This window comes from Filicampus tigris, chromosome 12 (assembly GCF_054856515.1).
Source record: "Filicampus tigris isolate MCC_2025a chromosome 12, RoL_Ftig_1.0, whole genome shotgun sequence".
NCBI classification, from domain to species: Eukaryota; Metazoa; Chordata; class Actinopteri; order Syngnathiformes; family Syngnathidae; genus Filicampus; species Filicampus tigris.
This window is the reverse complement of record NC_141228.1, coordinates 21,822,165-21,849,624: the sequence shown is the minus strand read 5'-3', so window position 1 is coordinate 21,849,624 and position 27,460 is coordinate 21,822,165. Positions and strand designations below refer to the sequence as shown.

The following is a 27,460-nucleotide window of genomic DNA, read 5'->3' as shown; positions in this document are numbered from 1 at the left end:
TAAAAAAAAAAAAAAAGTGAAAAACGTTTTTGAGAGGTTTTTTTTTTTTTTGCTCAAGGTCAATTTGGAACATTTTTAAAGAAAGAAGTCAACCATTTTTAAGAAATAAGACATATGTTTAAAAAAAAATTAAGAAGAAGAATTTGGTGGAAGTCTATTTTATTTATTGGGGGAGAGGGGGAGTGGCCAGTGTGGAGACTGCGCGCGCAATTCCGACGTGGCGTCACTTGGCCAGTGAAGAGAAGAGAAGAGAAGAGCCCCACAATGATGAGATAAGAAGCCCTGTCGCTTTTTTTTTCCCGGGGTTACAATCATTAGTATTCGTAATATTTGTTGTAACCTTTTCCAAATCGCGGAGGGAGGCGGCTCGTCGTCGCCGGCTGGCCTGGAACTGCAGCCGTGTGTGTGTGTGCTTCGCTCTCGTAAAGTGTGTGTGTGTGTGAGGTGAGTACTTGAGCATTTCATTGATGTGCCGACGTTAAAGCAAAGGGATGATAATGACGTAGGCTCGCCTCATTATGTCATTTCAAAGAAATATACATTTTCAATATTCTGCTTTTATAGCTGCTTGTGGTTGTTCAGGTGTCTTATTTGGCTCGCTGTTGTTGTGCGGCTCGGCTCGTTAATGTGTAATTTAGCGCAAGGTTAGCTAGCATGCTAGCAGGCTAGCGCTGAGTGTCACTTAGGTGTCAGTCTTCTGTTCTTATGGCAACCGAGGCGAGGCGAGGCGCGCCGTCTGTACGTGCGCGTCACCGCCAACGTCGCCGCCCTTGACGTCCACTACGGCGTAAAACGTAAAACTTTGGACGACAGCACGTTTGTACGTAACGCAAAGTATAAGATTTTAAATAGTTCATCATTAATTAGATATTTATTTTATTTGTTTATCATTAAATTATTATTAATAATTCATTCTCATTTTTGTTTATGTTACTATTTATGATTCAAGAAATTCTAAGTCATCTCCCTTTTCTTTTAATAGAATGTTTGGGTAAAATAATTTATTTTGATAAAATATTATTTTAGTTCCCTTGTCTGGATAAGTGGTTTGGAAAATGGATGGGTGGATTATTTTAGTTATTTATAATTTCTTTAAGATAACTGATTAACCAATTATTCAATAACATACATTCCAAAAAATTGAAAAGTTCGTTTTTAATAGTATTAATATACTTAAATTTAATCAAGCATTTTTAAAATAAAGTAACAAAAGGTAAAATATGTGTAATAGTTTATTTTTGATCGTTCATTTTGCATTGTATTGTGTGTAATTAAATTAAAAATTCATCAATTATTTCATAAAACAAAAACTTAAAATAGGTATGCAATATAGTTTGTTTAATATATATATAACATTTTTAACATCGTTTTTAATTGGAATTAATCAACCAGTTGTTTAACAAAATAAGAGGTCAAATGAGTATGTGAAATTGTAAATACTACTAATGAATTATGAAAATAAAATCATTTTCCTTTTAAAAAATTGTACTACTTATAATTGGGTTCGATATTAAGATCAATAAAATAAAATGTTTTGTCGAGCAGATTATAAAATGTAAGCACGCACGGCTAGAAATGACCAAATACATGCATGCAAATGTTAGCTTTGGATGCTGTATTATCTAATGTTTTGTGACGGCTGCCTGACAAACCTTGTTGACACTACACACCTTTCTCTCTTTCTTGGAAATGCCTTATTTTGTGAAACAATTAGTCTCATCTTTTCTGCTGTACAGTTTGATAGATGCCCACAGTCTCCTCTCGGATGAGCGCCTCTTTTGACCGATGCTTTCAATGTGGCGTGTTTTTCTCAGTTTTTGCTATAAATCACACCCCCTTAGTATGAGGCCGTTGTTTTCTTCCTGCGTGATTGGTTAAATTCCATCAATGAGGCAAGAGGTGAAAGGGGTAAGCGGTTGAAGGGGGGGGGGGGGGGCAATGTGGAAGTCATTACAGGCACAGGGACAGCAGAGGGATTTCTTACTCAATTAGCCGCAGCACAAACCTCTTACAGATGACATTTGTTGCGTTAACCCCGCCACATGCTTTCAACACACTTATCAACTTGTTGTTGCGACTTCCGGCTTGCCCCACTAGGGGTCGCCAGAGGGAGTCACTATCATGATTTTGTTTGGCACCGTTTTTAAACTGGGTGCCCTTCCTGACAAAACCCACCCGATTAATTGATCTGATCTTGCTATTGAAAATACATTTGAACTTATGATACAGCAACTACCAGACAATGAGCTGCAAAACTGACCGGGCTGAGCCATAATGTGCGTTTGACCCTCTGTGACTAGAAGCCCTTCACCACACAGCCCTTCACAGGTACCCTGATAGACTGTGAGAAAACATAGCAAGACTTCTTGTTTATCCGGAGAAAAAAATGGCCAAAAGCCCATGGCGAACTACGTTTAAAGGGGAAGTCAACGCAGACATTTTTTTTTTCAAGAATATGTTCTATGCAAGCCCAGTAGTTGAAACAGGGCATTCTGATAAATATTGCGTTTGTGGAATAAGTGTTAATCCACTCATTTTTAGCCATCTCCGGGGGCGGCCATTTTGTCACTTCTGTCGACTGAAAATGACATCACAACTGCTCACAATAACCAATCGCGGCTCAGAATCAGAAAACAGGTCAGCCGCGATTGGTCGTTGTGAGCGGTTGTGATGTCATTTTCAGTCGACAGAAGTGACAAAATGGCCGCCCCCGGACATGGCTAAAAACGAGTGCATTTTGCTGCTTAACTCATATTCCACAAAGGCAAAATGAATCAGAATGCCGTGTTTCAACTTAGTGGGCCTGCTGGGAACATATTCTTGAAAAAAAAAAATCAGTTTGGGTTGACTTCCGCTTTGCCGGGGCTGCCCCGACATGATGTAAACATAGAATGAGCTCCCTGCCCTCAAGCTGAGCACGTCTGTCACTCCGATGTTGTTCATTTGTATGTTCTGTTGCTGCCCCTCCCCCTCCAGTCTTGAATAATTGACCCGTGTGTCATCGGATCATCCACTGGCTCCGAGGTGGATGGCGCTTGACAAGCAGGACAGGCCGACGCGTTGCAGATGGAAGGCGACCGGAAATGGGATTGTTGAGCCACCCAAAGATTCATGCCTTTTGTCTTTCAGGTTTTCCTGAAACGACAATGGCCGAGTGTCGCAACTGAAGGAAGACTGAAAGCCTCGGAGTTATGGAAACGTCTGATGAAATGTCCCGCTCCGACACGGCGGGAAAAGCAGAAATTCCAGAGAAAGAGGACCAAGGCGTCATCCCGTCCGCTTCCCAGGAGTCCTGCGCGGTAGGATTAGGCAAGGTAGACCTCTCGGAGACGCCAGGGTCAGCAGTAGGAGCGGACGTCGGCGCTCCGCCGAGCGGCGTGGCTCTCAAAATGACCACCACCGTCCTGCACCCTGTGTGTCTGGGAGAGAACCCGCTCATGCTCCCCATCCACCTCCAGATGGCGGCGGCCCCCGGGACCCAACTGGGTGCGGCGCCCTACTTGCTGACAGGCCCCAACCAGGTCTCCCTTCCACTGGTCTTGGATCCTGCCGTGATCCCGCAGAACAACATCTTATGTCCCAATCCGTTGTCCTTCGTGGAGCAGAAGTCAGTGGCGGGACCCACGCAGGATGCCAACCTGTTCTCCCTACTCCAGAATCCCGCCTTTTCTGCAATCCTTCAGGATCTTTTCCCGGCCCAGACCAGCCCCGCCACCTGCCAGTCGCCGGGCTCGCCATTTGTCCCGCCCACCTACTCGTCTCCTTTGTCGCCACTGGTCCCTCCCGCGACTCTCCTGGTCCCCTACCCCGTTGTTATCCCGCTGCCGGTTCCTTTGCCGATCCCGCTACCCATCCCCGTTCCCCAGACTGAGGACTCCAAGAGCAACCTGCCAAAAGCAGTCTGCATGGTAACCAAAAGCACTCAGACTCCCAGAGACCTCGACTTGGTGCAGAAAAGCTCGTCCCCGCAAGTCCTGGACCTGTCCATGCGAGGACCGTGGCCCGTAGAACCCAAACAGGAATACATCAGTCCACAGCATCAAGACAGCGTGCTGGACTTGTCGGTACCCGCCTCGCAGAAACGCCGCCGCGCCCCGTCCCGTGGTTCCGGGCGGTCTCTGGAACGTAGCGCCAGTCTCGACTCCAAGATCCTGGGTAGTCTGACGTCTCTGGACTTCAGTCGTCAGCACAAGTGGATGGCGGATGGCGGTGCCGGCGGGTCGGCGTCCCTGGCCCCTGGCCCGCCCAACCTGGAGATGGTCGGCAACCCACAGACGGCCAAGGTCATTGTCTCGGTCAAGGATGCCATCCCAGCCATCCTGTGCGGGAAGATCAAGGGCCTCTCTGGAGTGTCCACTAAGAACTTCTCCATCAAGCGAGACGGGAGCCAGGGGATGCCGGCCCAGCTCTTCGAGGTGCCGCCGCCCCTGTCGCCGGCATCCCAGCGTGGCCCTAACGCATCCCTGAAGAAGGTCCACGGTAAAAACCGAGCCATCAAGCTGAAGAAAGTCAGCTCGCAGGAGATCCACTTCCTGCCCATCAAGAAGCAGAGACTGGCAGCGCTCTTGCCCAGGAAGTAAGCGGCAACCCCGCCGGGAGCTCAACAATCACTGGAACACACTGGTTACATTAAGCAGGGTTTGCTGGAGCGCACACTCAAGGGCTTCTTCTTCTTCTTCTTCTTCTTCTTTACGTACGCCTTACGTCCACCTTAACGGCACTACGGGATATATTTCAATGTTTCCGAACCTTTATCGAGCCAAGGCACATATACTCGTCAAAAAGTCTGCGATACTGGGCTTTGGGGTGCGACTTCAGGATGAAGACATATTGATGTCTTTTCACAGTCCAGCCATTCAATCCCAGGAACTTGCTGATGGGTTTTTTTTTCATAAATGTTTATCAAACGTTAGGGTAAAAGAGGGTCTGAAAACGTTTGGTACTGAACGTCAAAATCCACAACGGGTGTTTGATCCATGAAAATTTCGCGCGTCTTTGCCTTTCTGTGACTCCTCCGGTCTCTCTGTTGCAAGCTGTTGATGTGACACTCTTCAGTCAGTGGCCACTTCCCCCCCCCGGCAACATCCCTTTTTTGGCCACTGAGCTTATCATGTCATCAGCAGCTTACAAAAGGAACTGGATGAGTCCTTAACAGTGTGGGACATGTGGCAGTAAAACGGGTCCAAATCCAGATGGCGGCGGTTTATATTGTCATCAGCAGCTTGCAACTGAGATAGACCAAGGAGAGTGCATGTCCTTGTTGTGACGTCTGCCCCTTAACTACTTGTTAGACAATAGCAAGTTGTGCAAAAAAAATCAATAAAAATACTGAAACATTGGACATTCACCTATAAAGTTTATAGTGCATTTTTGGTTCATTTTGAAATTTCAACCCAAGGCCGAATATTATAGTTCAGAGTTTCTCAACATTTATTGAGCCAAGGCACGCGTTTTAGATATGGGCAGCCACCAAACAAAAGTGTATACTGAAAAACTGATCGTCTCGTCTTAATTTACTAACAAATTGACTTACTACACCTGATGATCTGGTTGGGAAAATTCATAAATTGCGCCTTGAGCTTCGGGAAAGCCCAGTTGCGAAGAACTGTTAGCATGTGGCAGCTCCATTGGGCGACGTTTTTTTTTTTTTTATAATCCCAACCAATACACAAGTTGTACTTTTTGTATCCTCACTGTTGGTAATGCAAATTTGTACCGTCGCAAAAAAAAAAAAAAAAAAAAAAAAAAGTGTTCTCTAACTTTGAGCACAACTTTTGTTTCTGAGTATTCCTGAGGCCGTTTTGTCTTGATTCTGCACCGTTTAACTGTGTGCGCACGTATGTGTGTTATGATTAGCGTTAGGGTTAGCAGTGACGCTAACTTGGCTGTTAGTTTGTTTAGCTTCCGGAATGCACTTTTGTGGTAGTAGTTTAGTGGACAAGAAGGAAAAGGTGACAGGGTTTTGTGCCTGTTGAATTGTGACTGTTTGTGATGAACAAATGAAAGCCTTACGTACGAGCTCCATATTTATTATTATTTATACTGTACATTTTTCTCTTTATTTGATCTGATCAACTTGGCTAATTTATTGTTTGTTGAAAAAAAATATTTATACAGTGTAAAAATAGAACAAATCATGCGGGTGACCCCTAAAGCTGAAAGTCACAACATTGTAAAGCTGTGCACACAAAGCATTATTTGCTTCCGAAACATTTTAATAAAGTTCTTTACACCTAATGTGTGTCCTTGTTTTGTTTTTCTAAGCAGATTCACTGAAATTCATTACCGTATTTCCCGGACTATAAACCGTGACTTTTTCCCTAGGTTTTGAACCATGCGGTTTATGGTCCGGTGCGGCTATTCTGTGGATTTTTCTTCCACCTGTAGGGGCGGTCGAACCTGAATTACAATACAATTATACAACACCACTGAGTGCTGTACAATTGCCATAAACAGGATGTGACTGCAGGTGGAGCAATTCAACAGGCGAGGGCGCTATGCACAAGGTTATGACTTAAGTGACAAACGAGAGTGGCAACTGCACGTTAAAGGCTGTGTATTCGTCGATTCAAAAACATGTTACAAATGCAATAGATTGGCGTGACTTTACAAGGATAAATTAAAACAGAGAAGCCATAGAACGATATCTTGCAAAAATAAACGTTATAAATGGTTCCTACGAACCGGACCTACTTCCTCATTTGTGTGCGCCGGATAATTTCGCGTACCTTGTGTGTAGTGCGAGTGCCTACACTTGGGAGCAATTTAAACATTATACATTTTTAGCCTCTCCTGCAGTTTACAAACTGGTAGGTGGAGGACCCGCACATGATGAAGGCGGCGATCAATAACAACGTCATTCGGACTAAGGTACTTGCTCACGTGTGTTTGCTTGTGAACCGTCCACATAAACTACACAAACGAACGCACTTATTTCCTTTTTAACAGTCAATGTCATCGTTGATCATTCCTTCTTTCCTTTTACCTCACTCGCTGAGCGCATGCACGCATGTGACTAAAATATATACTATACTCGTGTATATGAAAAGTAAAGTGGACGACAGAGTGAACACAATTAAGTCTTTTATCTAACGTAATGTCATAAACGTTTCAAATACAAATTGGCAGAATGAGGAAGCACTGATTGGACGTCATACATCTGTAAAAAAAAAAACAACAAAAACAACAAAAAAAACAACGGAAAAGAGTACAGTGAACCCGCATATTTGTGGTTTGGTATTTGCAAATTCACAGATTTTTCACAGATGCCTAGTTGTTTTAATGTTCAATTTCACGTAGATGCCACAAAATGTCGGCAAAGCACATCCCCCCCCAGATTAGACGAGAAACTCCTAGTTTAAAACAAAATCTAAACCTGAATCGCAAATATGCGGGGTTCACTGTGCACGTGTTCAAAAAACACAAAGAGCTGACTCTAAAAAAAATCCCACACGGACCTGAGAGATGTCACTTGCCCACCGCCACGTCGGGGCAGTACTTTGTATTTGAAGTTATATATAGGCTAAAAAATACGATCATTTACAAAATGTACATTCGGCGGCATGCTCATCGTGGTTAAACCCAGGAAAAGTGCGCTAACAAATATCTAGAAAAATATAAAGTCCTTAAGAAATGTTTGACTATTTCATGACCATGTGGTGAATTGTTAACATCAACGGGCATTAGACCATCTTTTTTATTATTAATTGATGCTTCATTTTTCAATATAATCGTATATTTCGCAATACCAAGAAGGTGTTTCAGGGTGTATCAAGTCACATTTTTGTTACAAACAACAATGGATGTAGCATACCATAGTTAGCATACCATAGTTAGCATGATGCGTTGTTGACGACAGCGACTATGCTGGTGGCAGCCCGCTAGTGCACTCCATTCTGACGCCGTTCCTTGAGGATGCCATACCATTTTAAAAAAATCTCGGGAATAGTCGGATTGTTTTCAAATGTATTTAGATTTTTAATTTAATAATTCAAATGTAAATGCTATGTAACAAATAGACTAGCAGTCATGTTCTTTTTCCTTGAAGACTAACTAGCTGAATGAATCCATCGCGCCCGTGCTGGTGGCAGCCAAGTTATGCAAGCATAATTTTGCCTCTTTGCATTCGAGATGCGCTGAATTGACAATAAATCAACAGAATTCTTAAAAAGCTTTTTGTTTTCTCAGTCAATATAATCGTGAATTGAGAAGTTAGGTGAGTGAACCCCCACTATTTGCGTCGGATAGGGGACAAGCTACCTCAAATAGCAAAAATCGAACCCTAGCACAAATAGCAAAAATCCACGAGCAGCTAACGTTACCAGTAAAAAGGTTTGTAATAATTGCCTATAGTTGCCACAAGATGGCGGAAAAGCAAACATTTTGTCTAAATGAAACTCCTCAACACACTTCATCATTCACCAATAAGGGATCAGATGGTGGCAAAGTAATACTTTTATACTTGTGTTGTATGTCGAACCTTGAATATGCGGGGGTTCACTATACTAAGAATTGTTTTTAAATGTTTACGATTATTTTTTTCTAACATTTGGACAAATGAACGGATAAATGCTTTGTAACAAATGGCCTGGCTGTCCTGTTCTTCAGGCTGCAAACTAGTCGAGTGAATCAATAGCACCTCTGTGGGGTAACAGCCAAGCAGTCCACTTAATTTTTTGCCCCATATCATTTTTAGGTCAAGTGATGGTAAGAATACTAAGACGTTTATTTATTTCATGCTATGTAACAAACGGCATTGCGGACATTGTGTACAGTGAGCCCCCTCATAGTGGTTCCCTTTTTTTTTTAGGGAAACCTATATTCTGTTATGAAGCAAAAAATCTCAGGCCAAAGCCACGCTTAACGTAGTCTTGTCAAACGGCTTTGCTGTCATCTTGTGGCAATTTGAAACTTTTTGAGGTAGAGGGGTCAATTAGTTGCATATTTTCTGTATCCGCAAGGCTCGGTTCCTACCGCCCACCAATAAAAGGGGTTCACTTTAGTTGATGACGGTGCCCATCCCTTGTTAATACGGTGTTAAAACTAGACGAGAACGTGTGTGTGCATGAAACGGAATGCGTTGGGAGACATTCTTCACTCTCCGTGGTGGACCCCGGATAATAGAAAAAGAGTCATAAGAGTGCTACGGGGAGAATCCTGCACCATCTTTGGGGAGCCAATAGTAGGAGCAGAAGGTAAACACTACTGAGGCCGGAGGTCCTCTAGTTGCCCTCGATGTCAGTCACATGACCTGGTTGTGGGTCACACTTTGCCCTGCTTGAGCCTCTCAATGTGGTGGCATAGCTTGAGGGCGGGCCCCAGCTTAAGGCCCATGTACTTCATGATCATGTCGCTCCGCAGCAGCATCAGCGCTTTGCCGTCGATCTCCTGTGAGAAAACACGCACACACATGGAACTAGCGGCTAGCATGCTAATGGTGCAATTGACTGTCAATGAACAAAAGCTAACTTGTGTTTTTTCAATAAAAGCTAAACTGATTCGATTTTTTTTCACATTTGTCCAGGTAAAAGCTAATAATTTTCATTTGGGGTATTTTAAGTTAAGATAAATAAAGCAATTAAGACGCGACATTGAAAAAAAACCCAACTTTTATTGGAGAAGTCTTTCAAAGATGTCATTCAAGTCATTTGACTGCAAAACCAGACAATTCCAACAAAATAATTTTCTTCAAAAACATGCAAGTCCAAAATGTTCACATAATAATAAAATGACATTGAAATCATCAGTATTATACTTTGACACTATAAGTTAATAGCACCTGAGTATACTAGAACTACAGTCTCTTGAACTAAATCTTAAACGTAATTAACACTAAAACCGAAAATGTGTATGGCACCTGTCGATATAGCTTTTTTTTTTTATATATATATAGGTGTTATTTGATTTTGCAGGGTTAACAAATGCAACATCAAACAATGCCGTGATAGGCAGCCTGTAGTAAATTCACCTCTATTTTTGTGTAATTTATGCTTGTTGGGTTGCGCTTTAACTCATCATATATTCACTAACTAAAACACACACATTTGATTTACGTATTTTCAGTGAGGAAACGGCAATTTATATGTTTTCAAAAGACAAACACTTACCTTTTTAAAAAAAAAACAAAAAAAAAACAAAATCAAACGTAAAACAGCAATGCTAACTTTAGAGTTTTCCGAGAATAAAAGGCTAACTTACGTGTTTTCGGAATAATTCTGCATGCGGTGCCAACGCCGCAGGGTCGGCGTCCCTCACAAACTGCATGACCTCGTCTATGGACCAGGACGCCGGGTTTTTAGTGGGCGTCTGCCGCCCCTCCCTCTCTGTGGCGCTGCTTTCTGGGCCAGTGGTGGAGCTGGCTGCGGCCCGATGAAAACGTTTAGCAGGGAAACACGATCGCGGCATTGGATAAATTTGTGCATTAGTCATTCTTTCTATTTTCAATTGCCAATTAAAAAAAAAAAAAAAAAATTAAAAACGGAATGGTTATTTGCTTTTAAATAGGTGCCGGGGTACTTAAAACAAAAAAAAAAAAATCATTTTTTGTGTGTGTTTTGTTCATCAATTGCCAATTGAAGATGTAAAGAGTGTACGCTACATGAACTGAGGAAGTTTCTGCTGCGCACCTTCGACTCGCCGCAGCATCTGCGCCGACACCAACTCGGCGGGATTGGAGGAGAGTCGGCGAGGCACGGGGGCGGTGCCGGACGGCGAAGAGCGGTACTCGGAGCGACTGCGTACCATCTGCGGCCGAGGCGTCATGGAGTTGGAAGCGGAGCCCATGTAGCGTTGCTCCTTCATCAGGACGTTGTCTTCGTGTGGCAGCGTCTCGGCTGGAAAACACGCAAAATGTTTTATGACAACAAGGAATACACTCCACAACACTTCAAATTCAATCAAGGTGAGTTAATATTAATACTTTTGTTATTTATATCACAGCCTAGGTAGGTATTTTGTCTTTTTTTGTGACGTCCCCCTCTGCTCTTTAGCTTCTAATACATTCAGTTTTTTCTAAATAATATGTGACCTAAAAAATAAATAAAATTCAACCTTTAATTCAAGTGCATGTATTTATTTGGGGAGAAAAATCACATTAAGAAATCATTATGTTCCATCAAATCCTGTGTTCCACAGTTATTCACCCCCCCCAAAACAGCACCTCCTTCAACTATTCCTCTTTGCACAATCTCTGAATATCATCCAGCCACCTGGTTCCTTTCCTCTGCACTTTCCTCTTTTGCTCACGCCACACGTTTTCAATGGGACTGAGGTTAACTCAGCACGAGGCTCTGTATTGTTTTAGTGTTTTATGGTTTACAACTGTTCATTGTTTTCATGTTACAATCATTGTTTTAATAGTTTTGTTTTATTACATGCCAGATTTTTACTTTATGTACAGTACTTTGTATGCAGCGATGGACAAAGTGCTCTATAAACAAAGTGGAGTTGAGCCTCATGCACTAGGACCTGGGGCCAGCCAAACTCGCTCATGAATGACACTTGGTCGTGACGTCACAGTCATGCCCCGCCCCTTCCAGCTGACGCACTGACAAGGAAGTGAAGTCATCAAAATTCCACAAATAATACACGTTGATGATGAGAGCAGCACAATCACATCACACGAGTGCGGAGTAACCTTGAGGACAAAGACGCTCAGGTTTTACTGCCAGCTAGCTTGCTAACCCAAGTGAAGAAATGTGCGTTTATGCTATGTTATAAGCGCGACAACAAGTTGCATGATTACAATTCTCACTCGGGGTCGTGTGCATAAATATTGGTTTGTTTTAACAGGCGGAAAAATGTCAAGTGCGAGACGAGCGTGAGCAGGGGTCATTTTCCCCGTGACAACGAAGCTACCGACCTATTAGCGTCGGCGCGGATCAACGGCCCGTTAGTCGAACGCTGTGAGCGGCCTCAGCCACCAGCGGAGGCGCGTACGGGCTCCAGCCATGTGGAACACCAAGGAGGTTAGTGCGCGTGGACGCGAACACACAAATGCGCACACGAATGCAAGTAAAAAAAGGTTTGATGGACGTACAGGCATTGGGTGGGGGGTGGGGGGCGGGGGGTGGTGTGTAGTAAATATTAGACCACCTTGTTTTATTCAATATCTTGTTTATTTTAATGTATAGTACCACTACAGCTGTATCATGTGACCAACGGACAGAAAGAAAAACCATAAGCACTGTTTTGCCAGTACAATGCCATAGAGGAAGTGATTTTGGTTATTATCAAGAAAACCGTGGAAAATGGCCAGATATCAGCTCTTAAATTAAACTCTTGTGAGCTATTTTGGTCGTTATCATTTTATTTTGTGCTCCAAGCATTTCAAATGAACATGGGGTGGGGGTGTTGGATGGGCTTAAGGAATAGTCAGTTTGCTCTTTTTCGAAAATATAACATTTGCAGCTGTAATATGAATAACCTGAAATTCACATGTAGTTGAACCTGAACACGTTCCAGAAGTGGGGATATCAAACTTTGCATTTACAGTATCAGTACACAAGAAGTAGCTCTCAGGTTAAAACAACGCTGGTAAGTTCATCAGTCCCTCTCATGTGATATTGCTTAACTGTCACGTGGTTTTGTTGCATCATTAAGACAATACCAACAACAATTATGAACAACAATAATCAGTTAATAAAAAGTGTATTGGAAAAAATGATTTTGCTGTAAACATTAATGCACAATACACTTTTATCCAATTGATGTCAATTGAGTAATTGATGCAACAGATATTTGATAGTGACAGTTAATAACATGACCAATAATGATAGTGACAACGGTAACAGGTGACACGGTAGACAACTGGCTGGGCAGATCCGCTTCACAGTTCAGAGGTCGTGGGTTCAAACTGGACTTAAATAATGATTCAGTTAAAATGTATGTCCAGAAATGTCTGACAACAAACGATTCTAGCGAATCGAATGCAAATGCGTTATACTTAAAAGTTAAATACAATTGAACTATACTTAATACGTGTGTTAATTTATGCACCATTTGAACATTTAATGATTTCCAGCACCGTGAGAGGGATTCCACATCCCGTTTTGAGAATCACTGTTTTAGATGTTTGCGGGAAAAGATGTATGTATTTATTTATTTATTTCTATGCAAGGCATCTGGACATACACTGTAGTTGTGTCCTTTTTCTTTCAGACATAAAAGGAGTCAGGTGAGTGATTTTTTTTTTTTTTTTAATGTTGGTGGGGTTTTTTTGTTTATTTTTTTAATCATGCACATGCATTTGAGCAGCTTGCCAATGAACCAATTTTGCATGGCCTCCCTCACATCAGCCACCACCACTTGGTTACAGCCACCGTAATATCCACTTGCACCCACTTTATTTTTGTTTTTCAAATTTGAAGAAAATTACTTTTGCATAATATTTCCCAATCGATCAATCATTTATGTTGGGCTTGTATGTCTCACATGGACAATCATTATTGTCTGCACTTATTTCACGTTCGTTTATGTCCGCTACTCCCCCTTGTATACACATTGTGATGTTTTGTGTAGGGATGTCACCAATCACCATATCTGCAATATTGTGATATCGCGATATTGCCACAATATATCGCCGTCGTCATGTCATGATATTAATAGCAGCAAATCTGTTTAAAAGTCTTAAGTTATTTTCCTTTTGTGCAGTTCCAGCACCCTCTGGTGGTTAATGTATTAGTGCAGCTAAATTTGATGCCACTTATATGTTTAAGACCCACGCTTATCGCCATTAGGAGCCCATGACTGTCCAAGCCTATTTCTTTGTGAATGCTGTATGCACAAAAACAGAATATTGTGATGTTTTTTTTTTTTTTTTTTAATATGATGAGCTTTTATATAGTATCGTGAGATTTTTATATATCGCCAACCCCCCTACAATATTGTGATAACCATCGTATCGTGAGGTTCATATCACGATATTATTGTATCGTGACATTTGGATATCGTGGCATTCCTAGTTTTGTGATGTGATGTGAATGTTTTTATGGTGTTTTGTATTGTAGCACAACTGAGTTCAAAATTTATGGAATAACCAACATCTTCAACATAAAATGTAATTGTCTTCTAAAAGCTATCTTTGATGATAAGTTTAAGAGTTGTGAACAGATTTTTTTTTTTTTGGTGGGCTAAAGAGAATTAGGAAATCCCAGCCAGATCAGATGTTTTTAGTCACACCAGGAAGCGATGTTGATGATGATGCAAGCTACAAGAGACCGTCATATTGCGCCTACATTACCAACTCCTAATATATATCCATATTTAGTGACTGAGAGGTCCTAAATATGTCTTCCTTCAATCTTGAGTGCAATGAGAGTGATTGCCACATACTAGGGATGGGTGATGTGGCCTTAAAATAAAATCTCTTGGATTTTGATTGTCAGTATTTTTTCCCCCCTTTGCTTTTCTTTGTGCCCCCACACATAATGCATGCGGCATGTCTTTGGCGATGTTCTTTGCTGTGATGACTGCGTGCAACTCAGTGGTTCAATAAAATATGTGACTCTTCAAAATGTTTAAGAACACCAGAGGTTTGCAGTTTTTATGTTACAACATATTGGTAGGTGTATGGTAGTAAAAGTGCAGGGGGTTCCCAGGCGCAACAGCATCTCTTAGAAAGTTAACTGCAAATTTAAATAAATAAACAATTAACTCATTCAATCCCAGTGACATATTTATATGTAATTTCACAGAGGGTCGGAAAAAGTCTGGTACTGAATGAGTTAGATGATCCCTTATTGGCTGGCAGAATTTTTTAAAAAGTCAAAAACCGATATGAGTCCAAATGCCAAATATCGGCATATTTATCCCTAGTTTCCGGCAAAGTTCTGGAAAGTTTCCAGAAAGTTTTTACATTCAGGAATTTTGTGACAAAAATAATTTAATCCGAATGTATGACTCGTGAATGGAAAAATGTGGATGTAAGGCCACCGGATATCAATGGCCTGCATCACTTGAATGAAATCTGGGTGGTTTAGTCAGTGCTAAAACATTTTCCCCAATTACAGGATATTTAAATTCCCAATTAAGAGCCAATCTCCTGTTTAATTCAGTGTAATTTTGTAGTTTATTCCCTTAAATTCATGAATTTGCCCATTGTGGGACTAATAAAGGTTATCTAATCTAATCCCCAAACTCCCAGTAATTCCTATTGATAGTTCCCAATTTTGAAAATTCCAGGAATTTTGCAACCTTATTTATGACATCCATTTTCTGTTATTTTTAGAGTGGTCCTCGCACCTGAACAGCATCCCCGATCTCGCACATCTGCTGGACACCCTGCGAGACGATCACGATTATCTGCAGGACGAGGTGACCTACTTCTCGCCACTTGACAATAAGGCGCCTTGGCGGCGCGACCACAATTATTCTCTCGTGCTGGCCGGCCCGGATGAGGACGGTGAAAACGGTGAGCGCTTCATACTCGAGAACGACCAGGCCGCTCTTGTCCACACGGGTATATCCATGGAAATGCTGATTATTCTGGTAGTGAAGGTGCAGCTTTAAACCAGCGATGACTTTCCACTGTCTGTGCGCTCTCAAATGATCACGTCACTAATGAAGCTAAAGACCAACCGACCTCTGGCCGACCTGAGCAGGTACTTCCACACGTCTGAGAGTACTGCCCTCCAAATAGTCTTATTTTGGATCGGATATGTGCCACCGTTGTAAGAGTTGACTATGATTTACGTGTCTTTGAAGTTTGAGCGCACACGCACACAGACGATAGCGTGTGGCTACTTGAGCCATGACAAATAAAAATGCAATCAAGCAAAGTTGTCAAGCGGTCAAATATTACCGGATATTTCATTTCCCTATTAAGAGCCAACCTTCTATTTTTTTTTCTTTAGTGGTTCATTCTCGTTAATTCATGAATTAGCAAATTTGCCCATTGTGGGACTACTAAAGGTAAACTCATGTAATCCAAAATTCTCAGTAATTCCCATGGATAGTTCCCAACTTTGAAAATTCCCAGGTTTTTGCCACCTTATTGATGACATCCATTTTCTGTTATTTTTAGAGTGGTCCTCGCACCTGAACAGCATCCCCGATCCCTCACATCTGCTGGACACCCTGCGAGACGATCACGATTATCTGCAGGACGAGGTGACCTACTTCTCGCCACTTGACAGTAAGGCGCCTTGGCGGCGCGACCACGATTATTCTCTCGTGCCGGCCGGCCCGGATGAGGACGGTGAAAACGGTGAGCGCTTCATACTCGAGAACGACCAGGCCGCTCTTGTCCACACGGGTATATCCACGGAAATGCTGATTATTCTGGTGGTGAAGGTGCAGCGTTACGCCAGCGATGCCTTTCCGCTGTCTGTGCGCTCTCAAGTCATCATGACACTAATGAAGCTAAAGACCAACCGACCTCTGGCCGACCTGAGCCGGTACTTTCACACGTCCGAGAGTACAGTCCTCCAAATAGTCTTATTTTGGATCGACGTCCTGGAAAAGGTCTTGCGCCACTTCATCCCGTGGCTACCCCAAGAAATCATCCGGGCGACGATGCCCACCGAGTTCAGGGAGCGATTTCCCAACACGACGTGCTTTGTGGCCTACAGCGAGAGCGTCCTGCACAAACCTCAGGGCCTCTGCTCGTCCAGCACGGTCAGATACCTCCTGGCCGTAGCCCCGTGTGGCCTTATCATGTTCATGTCGGCCGCCTACGCCGGGGGATGCGACCACTCCGGCATGGCGCTGGACTCGGGATTACTGGACCTCCTCATGCCGGGGGACGAGGTCATGACTCAGGGAGGCTTCGCCATCAAAGACCTGCTGTTTGAGCGGCAGGTCAGACTCGTGGTGGCGTCGCTTAGCAAAAACGACGGCCAGCCTACCTCCTCCTCCGCTGGCCACATTGCACACGCCGGAGATCATGTCGAAGGCACCATTCAGCACTTAATGACTTACAAGATACTTTCACAGGGAGTGCCCAATACGTTGGCACCGCAAATGGACAAGATTCTCCGTATCTGCGCCGCCCTGACCAATCTGAGGATGCAAGATTTAAACTAATGTAGCATTTTTTTTAAATACCTCCAAAAACGTTGTTTTTGTATTATTCAGGAGTTCACGTGCTTTTTCTTTTTAAGTTTGATTGTTAGAAACAAAAATGCCTGATTTCGTGGCAGCACATTCCTGGGGATTGTTTGAAGGCTGATGAATTGTGATCACAACATGCTGAATTCCTAGAGATTTATTTCTATATCTTCATATTTCTCAATAAGCGGCGATCGCTTGCGAATGTAGCGAATTCTGGGTTTCCGTAAGGGTTCGTAAAAGGTTGCAAAGATTCAACATTTCTTGGAGACAAGAAAAACAGGTAGGGTCAAGTGAAAAGCCTGAAAACATGTCATTAGCCACACGTCTGTTTGCGTAAAACCTACTAGTCAAGAGGTTTAGGAAAAACAAGTATTCAAAAAAGGGAATCTTTCTTAGCCGATTGTACGACACACGAGAATATTTGTCGGACAGCTGCAATCTTATGCTTGTGAGTACGTGAGGAATGGAGGGAGAGGTATTTTAGAAGAGGAATATAAAATAATCATATACATATTTTATCATACTGATTTTATATATGCTTTTTTTGTGTTGAAGCTAAAATGTAACACTGTCATATTGGTTAGTTTAATACGGTTCAATCTTGCACATGTGAAATGTAATTTAGTATTTCTTTATTCAAACTAAAACTTGTTTAGTTGAAATGTATTTTAGCGACATAAATGTTATTATAACAGCACGATAATTGTTGCACCTTTCGGCTTGCCCCACAGGGTTTGCAGCAGCCAGTCACTTAGCAAAAAAAATGAACGCCACTTGCCCTTTTTGATGTAACATGGACCACTATCCCACCCCTTCAAATCCCAATTTAATAATAATAGGACGCTTAACTAAGCTTATTGGAGTGATTAAAATGTTGAGCATGTTAGGAGTGCCACATATTTGGCTCAGGAGGTAGAGCGGGTCGTCCAGTAACCGAAGGGTTGGATATTCGAATTCCGCTCTGTCCGAGTCATGTGTCGTCGTGTCCTTGGGCAAGACACTTCACCCACCTTCACTGTGTCCACTGTACTTCAATCTAGCAGATGAAGTTAATCAGATTACTATACAATCTAGTGCTTTTGAGCACTTGAGGAATGGGCAGAGGGGCATTTAATGAAGAAGGATACAGAAGCGTAATATAAAGAAATGAAATCTTTTAACTGGTCTCAGTGACCACAACCCAATGTTGCTGTTAGTTCAGTAGATCACTGTCTTAAGTCCATCCATCCATCCATTATCTGTACCGCTTCTCCTCACAAGGGTCGCGGGGCGTGCTGGAGCCTATCCCAGCTGTCTTTGGGCAGTAGGCGGGGGACACCCTGAACTGGTTGCCAGCCAATCGCAGGGCACACAGAGACAAACATCCGCACTCACAATCACACCTCGGGGCAATTTAGAGTATCCAATCAACTTACCATGCATGTTTTTGGAATGTGGGAGGAAACCGGAGTGCCTGGAGAAAACCCACGCAGGCACGGGGAGAACATGCTAACTCCACACAGGGAGGCCGGAGCCGGGATCGAACCCACGACCTCTGAACTGTGAGGCGGACGTGCTAACCGGTCGACCACCGTGCCGCCCTGTCTTAAGTCATTTATGTTAATTGTATGAAATTCATTTTGGTTAAATATCATTTTAATTGGTGCTAGTTTATGATTGATCGGGTGGGCCTGAATATTTCTCTCACTGAGCACAATCTTCCTGTCCCGACACATCATATATTCAAATAAAATGACAAACTGAATAATATAAAGTTCAGATCTTTCAATGCCAACCACAATTATGCCATTCTTAATATTCAAGAAAATACAAAACACAACGAATTGCAAATCAAAAAACAATTTAAGAATAGTTTACTAAAAATGTAAAAGTATATATTTTTCTCACTAGGTGGGCTGTCTGTCAAGCAGGATGTACCACTACCAGTGCAAATCGCAAGAGTATAATAATAGTATCTTAGATTTCTAAAGCACCTTTGAAGTGACCCAAGGACAACAACACTCATGGGGGGGATAAAAATGTTGTGCCATATATATCATGTCATGTATAAATAATAGGAAGACTTATGGTATACTCATGTGTGTCATCCAAAGAAGGGTTTGAGACTAACTTTTTGCACTAGTTGCACCGGTGCGCCCAACTTCTTTTCTTTAGTGCACCAGCACAAAAGTTAGGTGGGCCCAAATTGTTTTTTTTTATGCTGCTAATATTATGATAGAGCATGTTAAGTTGAGCATATTTTTAAGAGCAAATAACTCAAGAATATTGAACATTGCCACTGAAATGCAGGACAAAGAAAAATATCTTTGATGAATTAAAGATATAACAGAATCTGCCTCTGTTCACAAGAATTGCACTTCAGCAAATATTAAACAGTTGGTAATACTTTCCTTCGCCACCCCTCGAAAGGCTGGACGCACCGGTGCAACCTCTCCTTTTTTTGGGTATACCATTGAGACTAATTTGGGCACCCAATTAGTCTCAGTCTACAGCCCTGATCCAAAGCCATTGGTTGCCTTTTTGACACTTGAAACATGTACGCTCTTTGAGCACCTTATACACTGTATGTAAAAATGCACTTCATACTTTTATATTAAAGCAACATATACTGAGTGAAATCATGTTTCTGGTGACTGTATTCCTCCACCGCTAGTTGATACATTACCAGCACATACCTAGGAACAATTTGCAAGCATCCGTTTCTCCATATTCCAGTCAGAGATGACACTACATCCTGTTTTTGGACTGCTAAGTTCGACTTGTGCTACACCTCCATTTTTGGACTGCAAACTTGGACAGTCTGTCCAATTTGAGGTAAATTTTGCAAAGGTAAAAATATGTACCATCTTATTGTGTTTTGCTAGCATGACAAGTACCAATGACATGTGTTTTGACGATATTTGATGAATTCGGTTTGATGCTAGCGTGCTGTTGGTCAAACTGAATGGAAGTAACGGTACGTAAACTTGTTTTGTGTTTATGTGTGTTTTTATTGTCCATAGCAGTGCGTTGTATTTAATTAGTTTTTTTTTTGAGTGTGTGTGTTTTTTTTTAAATGTAATACAATGTTATTTTAAAACTAAATTGAATGTGTCCCAACTTACAAACAGCTTCTCCGAACCCATTATGTTTGTAAGTTGAGGACTACCTGTATTAATGTGGAGGAGGTTGATAAGTACCTTCCGAAGGGTGGGCGTCTGTGCGTACATGTTTGGGCGACAGCGGCGCGGCGTACGGAGGCGAAACCCCAGCTAGGCATCGCTTGCCCGCCCTGGCCAGCGAAGGCGAGTCCAGCGCCTCCTCTTTCACTGGAAGTAAATAGAAAACGACAACTCGTGTGAATTAACCCTGACTTAACGAGGTTTAACTCTTCAATGACCATGCTCGTAGCTCAAATCCCCCATATCGCAAATCAATCCAAATTACCCTCTGAAATGAATGGAAATGCCATTGATCTGACCTCCATTCCAAGAAATTCTCGACAATTTTTTTCTGCCCCGAGTACCCGTTTTTATGGCGTACACTTTCCGGAAGACAGTCAAGCTAGCCACAGCGACACTTGTTCATGCTATGCAAGACGGTAACACGCGGTGAGAGGGCCAACTTCAAAATAAACCTTATCTTACCAAAGAATACATGGCTATCAATGCCTTGGTACGCTTTTATTTTGAAGTTGTTCCCGGCGGCGCATGGTGGCGTGGCAGCTGTTTTGACTCGCTTTCCCGACTGCAAGATGGGGTGAGTTTATATCGCCGTCACAAACTGATTGTCACAAATATCAACACAACATGACCCTGAAATCATGCTCAATTGCTTAGGACGCTAAACGAACTACGCAGACGTTGACCGCGTGTCCATTTACCTGACTTGGTCCTGTCGTAAGAAGCGGCGTAGTGGCTGAACGGCTGGCTGCTGAACAGGTTGTCGCACTGCAGGTGGCGGCACACCGTTTCCAAGAAGCGCAGCACGAAGGCGGCGCTGGAGGCCGACGGCAGCTTGACCACGCGGACCCCCCCCGTCCGTTCTCACTGGGAACAACGTGGTCAACTCATTTGTACAGGTTCGTGTTACCTCGCCGCAACAGTAACGGAACTCTGTCATAAACCTGAGTAGTGTGAGTTACAACTGGACCACTTGGTGGAAATGTGTCTTTTTCGAGCGGTAACGACATTGCCTTACCTCTGACCACCTTTCCGCCTCCCGAGTGCGTCTGCAGAGCACCGAGCAAGACTTTGGGCTGGTACGCACAGTCTAAACAGGACTGGACAACCTGCTGGAGCACCGAGTTGACGGGGGCCGGACCAAAGTGGTCCGGTAAATGTTGCATCTGCTTGCGGTCCAAGTGAGGGCCGCAGTTTCCGTGTTTGTTGACGTAGACGCACACTGGCGCGGAAAAGGGAAGAAAAGTGAGAGGATGTTGCAATGAAAGGCCGGCGCGGACGTGATGTAAGTACCTGTTGATACCACAGTTGGCAGACTGGCGGGGCTGCCGCGTTGAATCTGGATGGCGGGCGCACCTGGATGTGACAAGCTTTGGAGAATCTTGGGTTTTCGCTAGAAACACACAGGATGTGACACAGATGAATCCTGATGCTCAAAAACCTGAGTGCAGTGCAGTAAACCCCCTGCCAGGGCCGGGCAGTTAATCAAAATTTAATTGCGCAATCACCTTACGTATGAGTCTCACCTTGCTTCCGGGTTTCGGGCCTCTCTTCTTGTGCGGCCGAGCCGTGAGCTGAACGTCATGTATGGCGCCGTCGGCGTTTCGGGCGGCGGCTTCGGCCACGGCTTTGAGGAGGGCGATGGTCTCGCTCTTGGGCCGGCGACCGCGAACCCCCTTTCTGACAGGCAGCCGGGGCAGTGGGTTGGGGAGTCTGTAGGGGGCCTGCAGGGAGCGTCTGCTGGGCTTGGAAGGCGACGAGGTCAGGGCGGGCGGGTTCTTCGTTTGGGTGACTGCAATGCAAGTGCAAAACCAACAAAGTCGTGGTCTGTATTTTGCAGAGCTGGGCATTTTACTAAAAATTGAGCGTCCGTTATTCGTCATCCGTTTTTCAGCGTGGGTACCCTTCCGTCGTACGTCATTCAAGTTTTTTTCCGGGGGGAAAAAATTTGTACCCGTCTATAGGCCGGTCCGCGTCTAATTTTAAACGTACGTCCGTCGGCGAGTCCTACTAAAAAACCTTTCAAAAACTTTTTTTTCACTTTTGGCCACCCAGGCACCTGTTTGTAAGGGTTATGCAGCCATGCCGGGACACTTACCGCTGTTGCCGGGCGGCTGCAGGCTGTGTTTGGTTAGCGAGCACCAGCCCACGGCGAAGATATCCCGCGAGTCGTACTTGCACCAGTAGTCAAAGGCGCCTCTCCAGCCGTCGAACGTGACGAAAACCTCGTCGCCCATCACCTCGCCGATGGTGGCCGGGCAGATGAGGTGCGGGTTCTTCTTGTCAACCGCCTCCAGCTTCATGCCCACCTTGAAACTGTTCTGGGGGGGCCTCTGGGGCTCCTGAAAGTGAGGGTGAGATCATTGCAGCAACTGCATCAAAGTGAATGTGCATACTGGTGGTCTTTGCAGGGAGGAAACCTTCTTGAAGGCCATAGCTGGAGCCATCTCCGCTCCGTTCAAGGTTCTCAGCAGGAACATCGGCCACGAGGATGCGTTCATGCGAAATCCTGCAGAACGACAAAAACTAGGGCTGAACGATTATGGAAAATAATCTAATTGCGATTTTTTTTTCCCAAATGATTGCGATTGCGATGTGGGTTGCGATTTTTTTTTTCCAAGGTACTTTCTAATGTATTTGTAATGTATGTATATTTGACCACTTGACAACTTTGCGCTTTTATTTGTCGTGGCTCAAGAAGCCGCACACTCATGTCTGTGTGCGTGTGCGGTCAAACTTGGAACACGCGTACCGTTACGCCCCAAAGTCAACCCAACGTCGGAGACGGGCTTTCTTACCCAGCGGCGGCTGCAGCATGTCGCCGTTCTTCTCGCACGTTCCGATAGGCTGGATGTCGGAGGAGTCCACCAGCCTCCAGAAGTCATTGCTGTTGTCGCTGCCGTCCAGGCGCAGCCGCAGGCGCACCCCCGTCAGGCCCATGACGGTGGCGATGCACACCGAGGTGGCGTTGCGTGGGTCGTGGGCCTCCAGCTTCATGCCAACCTTGAAGTCGTTGGACGGTGGGACATGAGCCTGAGGACGATGACAAGAACAAAGAGGAGGTAAGAACCTCATAACTGCTCTGTTGCTAACCAAAACGGCAGCACCTGAACCGTCTCAGATGGATTCAAGTTGGATATTTCATTATTTTATCTTCTTAAAAGATTAAAGAGCTGCCTGCCAGCCATTTCGAAATCAGAATTCCCCACGTTGCCACTCATTTTAGATCATTTTGACTGATCTTTCAAGACCCACAGAATTTTGTGTTTGCCGCCAATTTAAGCAGCAAACCTACCCAAAGACACCGAAGAATTTCTTCTTGGATATAGTTCGATTCAAGTGTGGTCGCAGATCAGATTACCGTAAACCATCCATCCATCCATCCATTATCTGTACCGCTTCTCCTCACAAGGGTCGCGGGGCGTGCTGGAGCCTATCCCAGCTGTCTTTGGGCAGTAGGCGGGGGACACCCTGAACTGGTTGCCAGCCAATCGCAGGGCACACAGAGACAAACATCCGCACTCACAATCACACCTAGGGGCAATTTAGAGTATCCAATCAACTTACCATGCATGTTTTGGAATGTGGGAGGAAACCGGAGTGCCCGGAGAAAACCCACGCAGGCACGGGGAGAACATGCAAACTCCGCACAGGGAGGCCGGAGCCGGGATCGAACCCACGACCTCTGAACTGTGAGGCGGACGTGCTAACCAGTCGACCACCGTGCCGCCCTACCGTAAACCAACGACTAAAAAAACAATTTCATGTTGAAAACGGCGACATGACAACCACACTAATGAGCAATGTCATAAATGTTATGTTATAAATAATAACTAAATGTACAACTGGCCAACACTGGGTCGAGGCGGTGCACGTCAGCCAGGACGTGCTGTCTAGTTTGGAAGCCACCGAGAAGAAAAAATGAATAAATGGGCCGCATCCAAAACCTCAACTGATCCACCCAGCCCTAATTTAAACTCAGAAACTAAATTAAAAAAAAAAAAAGATTAAAAGACGCCACGTCACATCGTCGTACCTGACGAAAACAACTCTGTGGGGCTGGCAACGATGACGTTTCTTTTAGATAGTCTTCCCAGGCGAAAGACTCTGAGGAAAAAAAAAAATTAAGTTCACTACAAAGTTTACTGAACATACATCCAGTCTTGTTCATTAAAACACTTTTTTTTCATTGTTTTACTGAAGATTAAAGAAGGTAAAAGTTGCCAAGAGTTACTTGCCTTTGGTTACTTCTGGTGTTGTCCCCACTGGTTGTTTCTCTTTTTTGCTATCCCTTTGCTCTAAATTGGAATTGAAAAAATATTTGATGAAATCAAAAGTTGGACGTGTACTCGTGCACTCACTCAAGTGTCTTCAACAAATGAACACAGATTTCATTCGTCTTTTGTTTCTTGCCTTTTATTGGCGTTTTCCCCATGATGCCGGCCTGGTGTCCAATCGCAACACTCGATCGATATGGGGGCCACTTGGAAGCCGCAAAGCTGCTGTTTCTTCTTCTGCTTGTGGCCTTTTTGTCCTAAAAACAAACATGGCAAAGATGAAAATACAATCACAGACGACATGGTGGCGAAATGTCAACATTTGCATTTTCAAACAGTTTAGTTTCTGAAAAGAAACAAAAAATATTTCAAGTTAAGGGGTTCATCATATACATATTTACACCTGCATATTGGTTGTATGTTTTTATTCTCATAAAAACGCTACATTTGATTTAATTTTCATCATTGGATTGGAATTAACTTAAAATGACAACTTTTTCGTGCAATTTGCAATCATAACTTCAATCAAATCAAGTCATAATATGAGAATAGTTAGAACATAACTTTATTTTCATATTCCAACTCTTTTAATATTTCAAGTGTATTTTTGTTAAATTACCACTTTTTCTTGTCATCCTAACAGTTTAAATTATGAGCCCATTGTAAACTTACCACTTTTTCTTGTAATGTTATGATTTTATTCTTGTGACGTTTTCATTTAGAAATATTAAACGTTTTCTTGAAGCATTTTAATACGCTGCAATTACAACTGTCATTACAACTCTATTCTTGTAATATTACAACTTCACTTGGATAAAACATTTTTCCTACTAAATTACATTTGTATTCTCAAAGCAATTACTTTGTCCTTGAAACATACATCACAACTTTATCAACTTAAAATTAACACTTCTTCTTATAATATTATTCTAATATTCCAAATATTTATTTAAGCTCTTTTAATTATGTAATATTTTTATTTATTAGTACTTTTTTGTAGTATTGCAACTTCATTCTCAGAGATTATAACTTCATTGCAAAAGGAACACTTTTTCTTGTAATATGACAACTTTATTCTTCTTTATTCTGGTTAAAATTACAACTTTTCTCTTGTTTCAAAGTTATTTGTTTACAAATTCCGTACAAAAGGACCTTTTGCCTTGATTACATCTCTGTTAATGTAACTTGTCTTTATTATCCTATAAATTACCACTTTTACTTGAAATATTTTGACTTGATGTCTGATTTGCTCTTAGTAACAGTTTTAAATCTTAATTTCCATCCATAATGTCTCATTTATTATGATTTTAATCTTGGAAATTTACAAAGTTACAGTTTTTCTTTTAATATTACAACTTTATTAGGATAGAATTAACTTTTTTCCCATGTAACATTACATTGCCGTTTTTTGTAAGATTGTGACTTATTCTTATTACAATTTTATCCTAGTACATTTTTATTCTGTGAATGAATAATCGTGTAATGAACACTTTTTCTTGTAATAATAACATTTCATTGTCACATTTCAACTTTATTTTTGTAACATTACCATATTTTCTTGTAATGATTTTACCCTTGCAAAATATTGCATTCTCCTTAGCAACTTTATTGTAAAATTACAACTTTTTCTGCCGTTACTCCTTTATTCCATAATTCAGCTTTATTTTCTTGAAATTTCCATCTTTTATTATTACGTCTTTATTCTCGTAAGTTTACTTGATTATAAACGTATATCTTTATATAAAAAAAATTACATTCGTGTTTCTACTTTAGTTTCGTTTTTTGCTTGTCATATTGTGATGTATTACTCTAAAAATACACATTTTCTGTTGTAAAGAAAAAGAAAAAACTATTTAGTAACTAAACTAAAATTACCTTTTCTACATGAAATTAAAACTCGATTTGTAAAATGTCCACTTTTTATTGTAAATAACAGTATTGTTTTAAAATGTAATTCCTGTAAAACCACATGTAATTTCGGTAGTAAAAAAAAAACATTTATTGTAATCTTACGACTAAAAAAAAAGTGAACACGGGATAGTGTAAAAAGTGAAACGTTTGTTCCGGTATACGGTATAATTATGAAACATTTCAAACGTTTCCTATGCTGCCGGTTATGTAATGAGAAAATGTACTGTACTCATATCACTTTACATTAGCCAGCTAACGTCCATAGGTAACCCTAGTGTCGTACACACAGTGTAAAAATAAACTAAAGTAGGACTACACGAATTATGGACCGGACTCGGCTCTGACGTGAAACATTACGCCATATACAGTAGTGCGCCAGCCGGAGCCACTGTGTTGACAAGTTAGCCGCGCTTGCTAACTAGGCTGGCTAGCTTTTCTTTTCTTTTTTTCTCTTCTTTTTTTACCGTAAGGAGGGCGATATCGTCCTCACTTCTAGCCCGATTAATTTGCTTAACTCCTCTTTTCACATGTTTTATTTGATAGTCACTCTTTATAAGTGTCATTTCGTAAGCAGAGTTAACTTACCGGTGACGCCTTTCTTGGGAAAAATCGAGGAAAAATGTAAGCACTTATTTTTCTTTCCCTAATCGCCAGCTGCCATTTTTTCCCTCCACTGTTTTGTGTGCGTGTGTGTGCGACACGCATGTAATATGTGCCAAAGATCGGACGCGTACGAGCTACCAAATGAAGATTTGATTGGATGAGAGGAAGACTACGGCCAATGAAACTTTGCGGATCTTCGAGCGCAAAGCCAATCAGTATCTGTTTTTGTTATCGTTAGCCAATCAGATTCCGGACATGTCTAGCCGTGTAGGAGGGTTTCCGGAAAGAGCCCACTGTCGCGCGGGGTCGTAACAGATTTTGAAAAAGTCAGGGGAGACAAAACTATTAATTGATTAGTAGATTTATTAGCCCAATCCAATAATACAATAATAAACACTGAATTCTATTGTAAGATATTGTAAGAATAAATGAATAAAACAAATGTATACTGTATGATAA

The 27,460-nt window shown here is 42.5% G+C and overlaps 3 protein-coding genes across 6 annotated transcripts; 2 read left to right on the top strand and 1 right to left on the bottom strand.

Moving 5' to 3' along the window:
* Positions 1–205: 205 nt before the first annotated feature.
* rai2 (retinoic acid induced 2) lies at positions 206–6,237 on the top strand. The gene is made up of 2 exons (XM_086047035.1): positions 206–444; positions 3,130–6,237. The coding sequence occupies exon 2, from the start codon at positions 3,192–3,194 to the stop codon at positions 4,578–4,580; it is 1,389 nt and encodes a 462-aa protein (XP_085903161.1). The 5' UTR covers positions 206–444; positions 3,130–3,191; the 3' UTR covers positions 4,581–6,237.
* On the bottom strand, positions 6,014–27,095 carry LOC147139148 (sex comb on midleg-like protein 2). Of its 3 annotated transcripts, none has more exons than XR_015088950.1 (15): positions 26,984–27,095; positions 24,624–24,744; positions 24,449–24,508; positions 24,247–24,317; positions 23,009–23,243; positions 22,631–22,719; positions 22,309–22,552; positions 21,737–22,002; positions 21,504–21,603; positions 21,229–21,432; positions 20,912–21,077; positions 20,229–20,357; positions 10,626–10,832; positions 10,198–10,358; positions 6,014–9,387 (listed from the first exon to the last, which is right to left on the bottom strand). XR_015088950.1 is itself a non-coding variant. In XM_086047032.1 (15 exons), exons 2-15 carry the CDS (start codon positions 24,643–24,645, stop codon positions 9,262–9,264), a joined length of 2,076 nt encoding a protein of 691 aa, XP_085903158.1. In that variant the 5' UTR covers positions 24,646–24,744; positions 26,984–27,095; the 3' UTR covers positions 6,014–9,261. The 3 variants fall into 3 exon arrangements, 2 of the variants coding, with proteins under 2 accessions (XP_085903158.1, XP_085903159.1); XM_086047032.1 differs by having other exon boundaries at positions 10,198–10,354; XM_086047033.1 differs by having other exon boundaries at positions 20,912–21,073.
* LOC147139149 (uncharacterized) lies at positions 10,821–19,667 on the top strand. Of its 2 annotated transcripts, XM_086047036.1 has the most exons (5): positions 10,821–10,900; positions 11,399–11,696; positions 11,791–11,966; positions 15,227–15,409; positions 16,022–19,667. In XM_086047036.1, coding segments are annotated over exons 2-5 (1,362 nt in total). In that variant the 5' UTR covers positions 10,821–10,900; positions 11,399–11,694; the 3' UTR covers positions 17,023–19,667. The 2 variants fall into 2 exon arrangements, 1 of the variants encoding a protein (XP_085903162.1); XR_015088951.1 differs by lacking the exons at positions 10,821–10,900; positions 16,022–19,667 and adding an exon at positions 13,159–13,174 and having other exon boundaries at positions 11,415–11,656; positions 15,227–15,449.
* Positions 27,096–27,460: the final 365 nt, after the last annotated feature.

Excerpts from the sequence above, each read along its gene's own strand:
- LOC147139149 (XM_086047036.1), top strand. Across the intron at positions 11,967-15,226 it reads CCATGTGGAACACCAAGGAG|AGTGGTCCTCGCACCTGAAC; the intron begins GTTAGTGCGCGT and ends TGTTATTTTTAG. Across the intron at positions 15,410-16,021 it reads GGATGAGGACGGTGAAAACG|AGTGGTCCTCGCACCTGAAC; the intron begins GTGAGCGCTTCA and ends TGTTATTTTTAG.
- rai2 (XM_086047035.1), top strand. The coding sequence starts at position 3,192 with ATGGAAACGTCTGATGAAATGTCCCGCTCCGACACGGCGGGAAAAGCA.
- LOC147139148 (XM_086047032.1), bottom strand. The coding sequence starts at position 24,645 with ATGGGGAAAACGCCAATAAAAG. Across the intron at positions 24,318-24,448 it reads AACACCAGAAGTAACCAAAG|AGTCTTTCGCCTGGGAAGAC; the intron begins GCAAGTAACTCT and ends TTTTTTCCTCAG. Across the intron at positions 23,244-24,246 it reads CACAGAGTTGTTTTCGTCAG|GCTCATGTCCCACCGTCCAA; the intron begins GTACGACGATGT and ends CATCGTCCTCAG.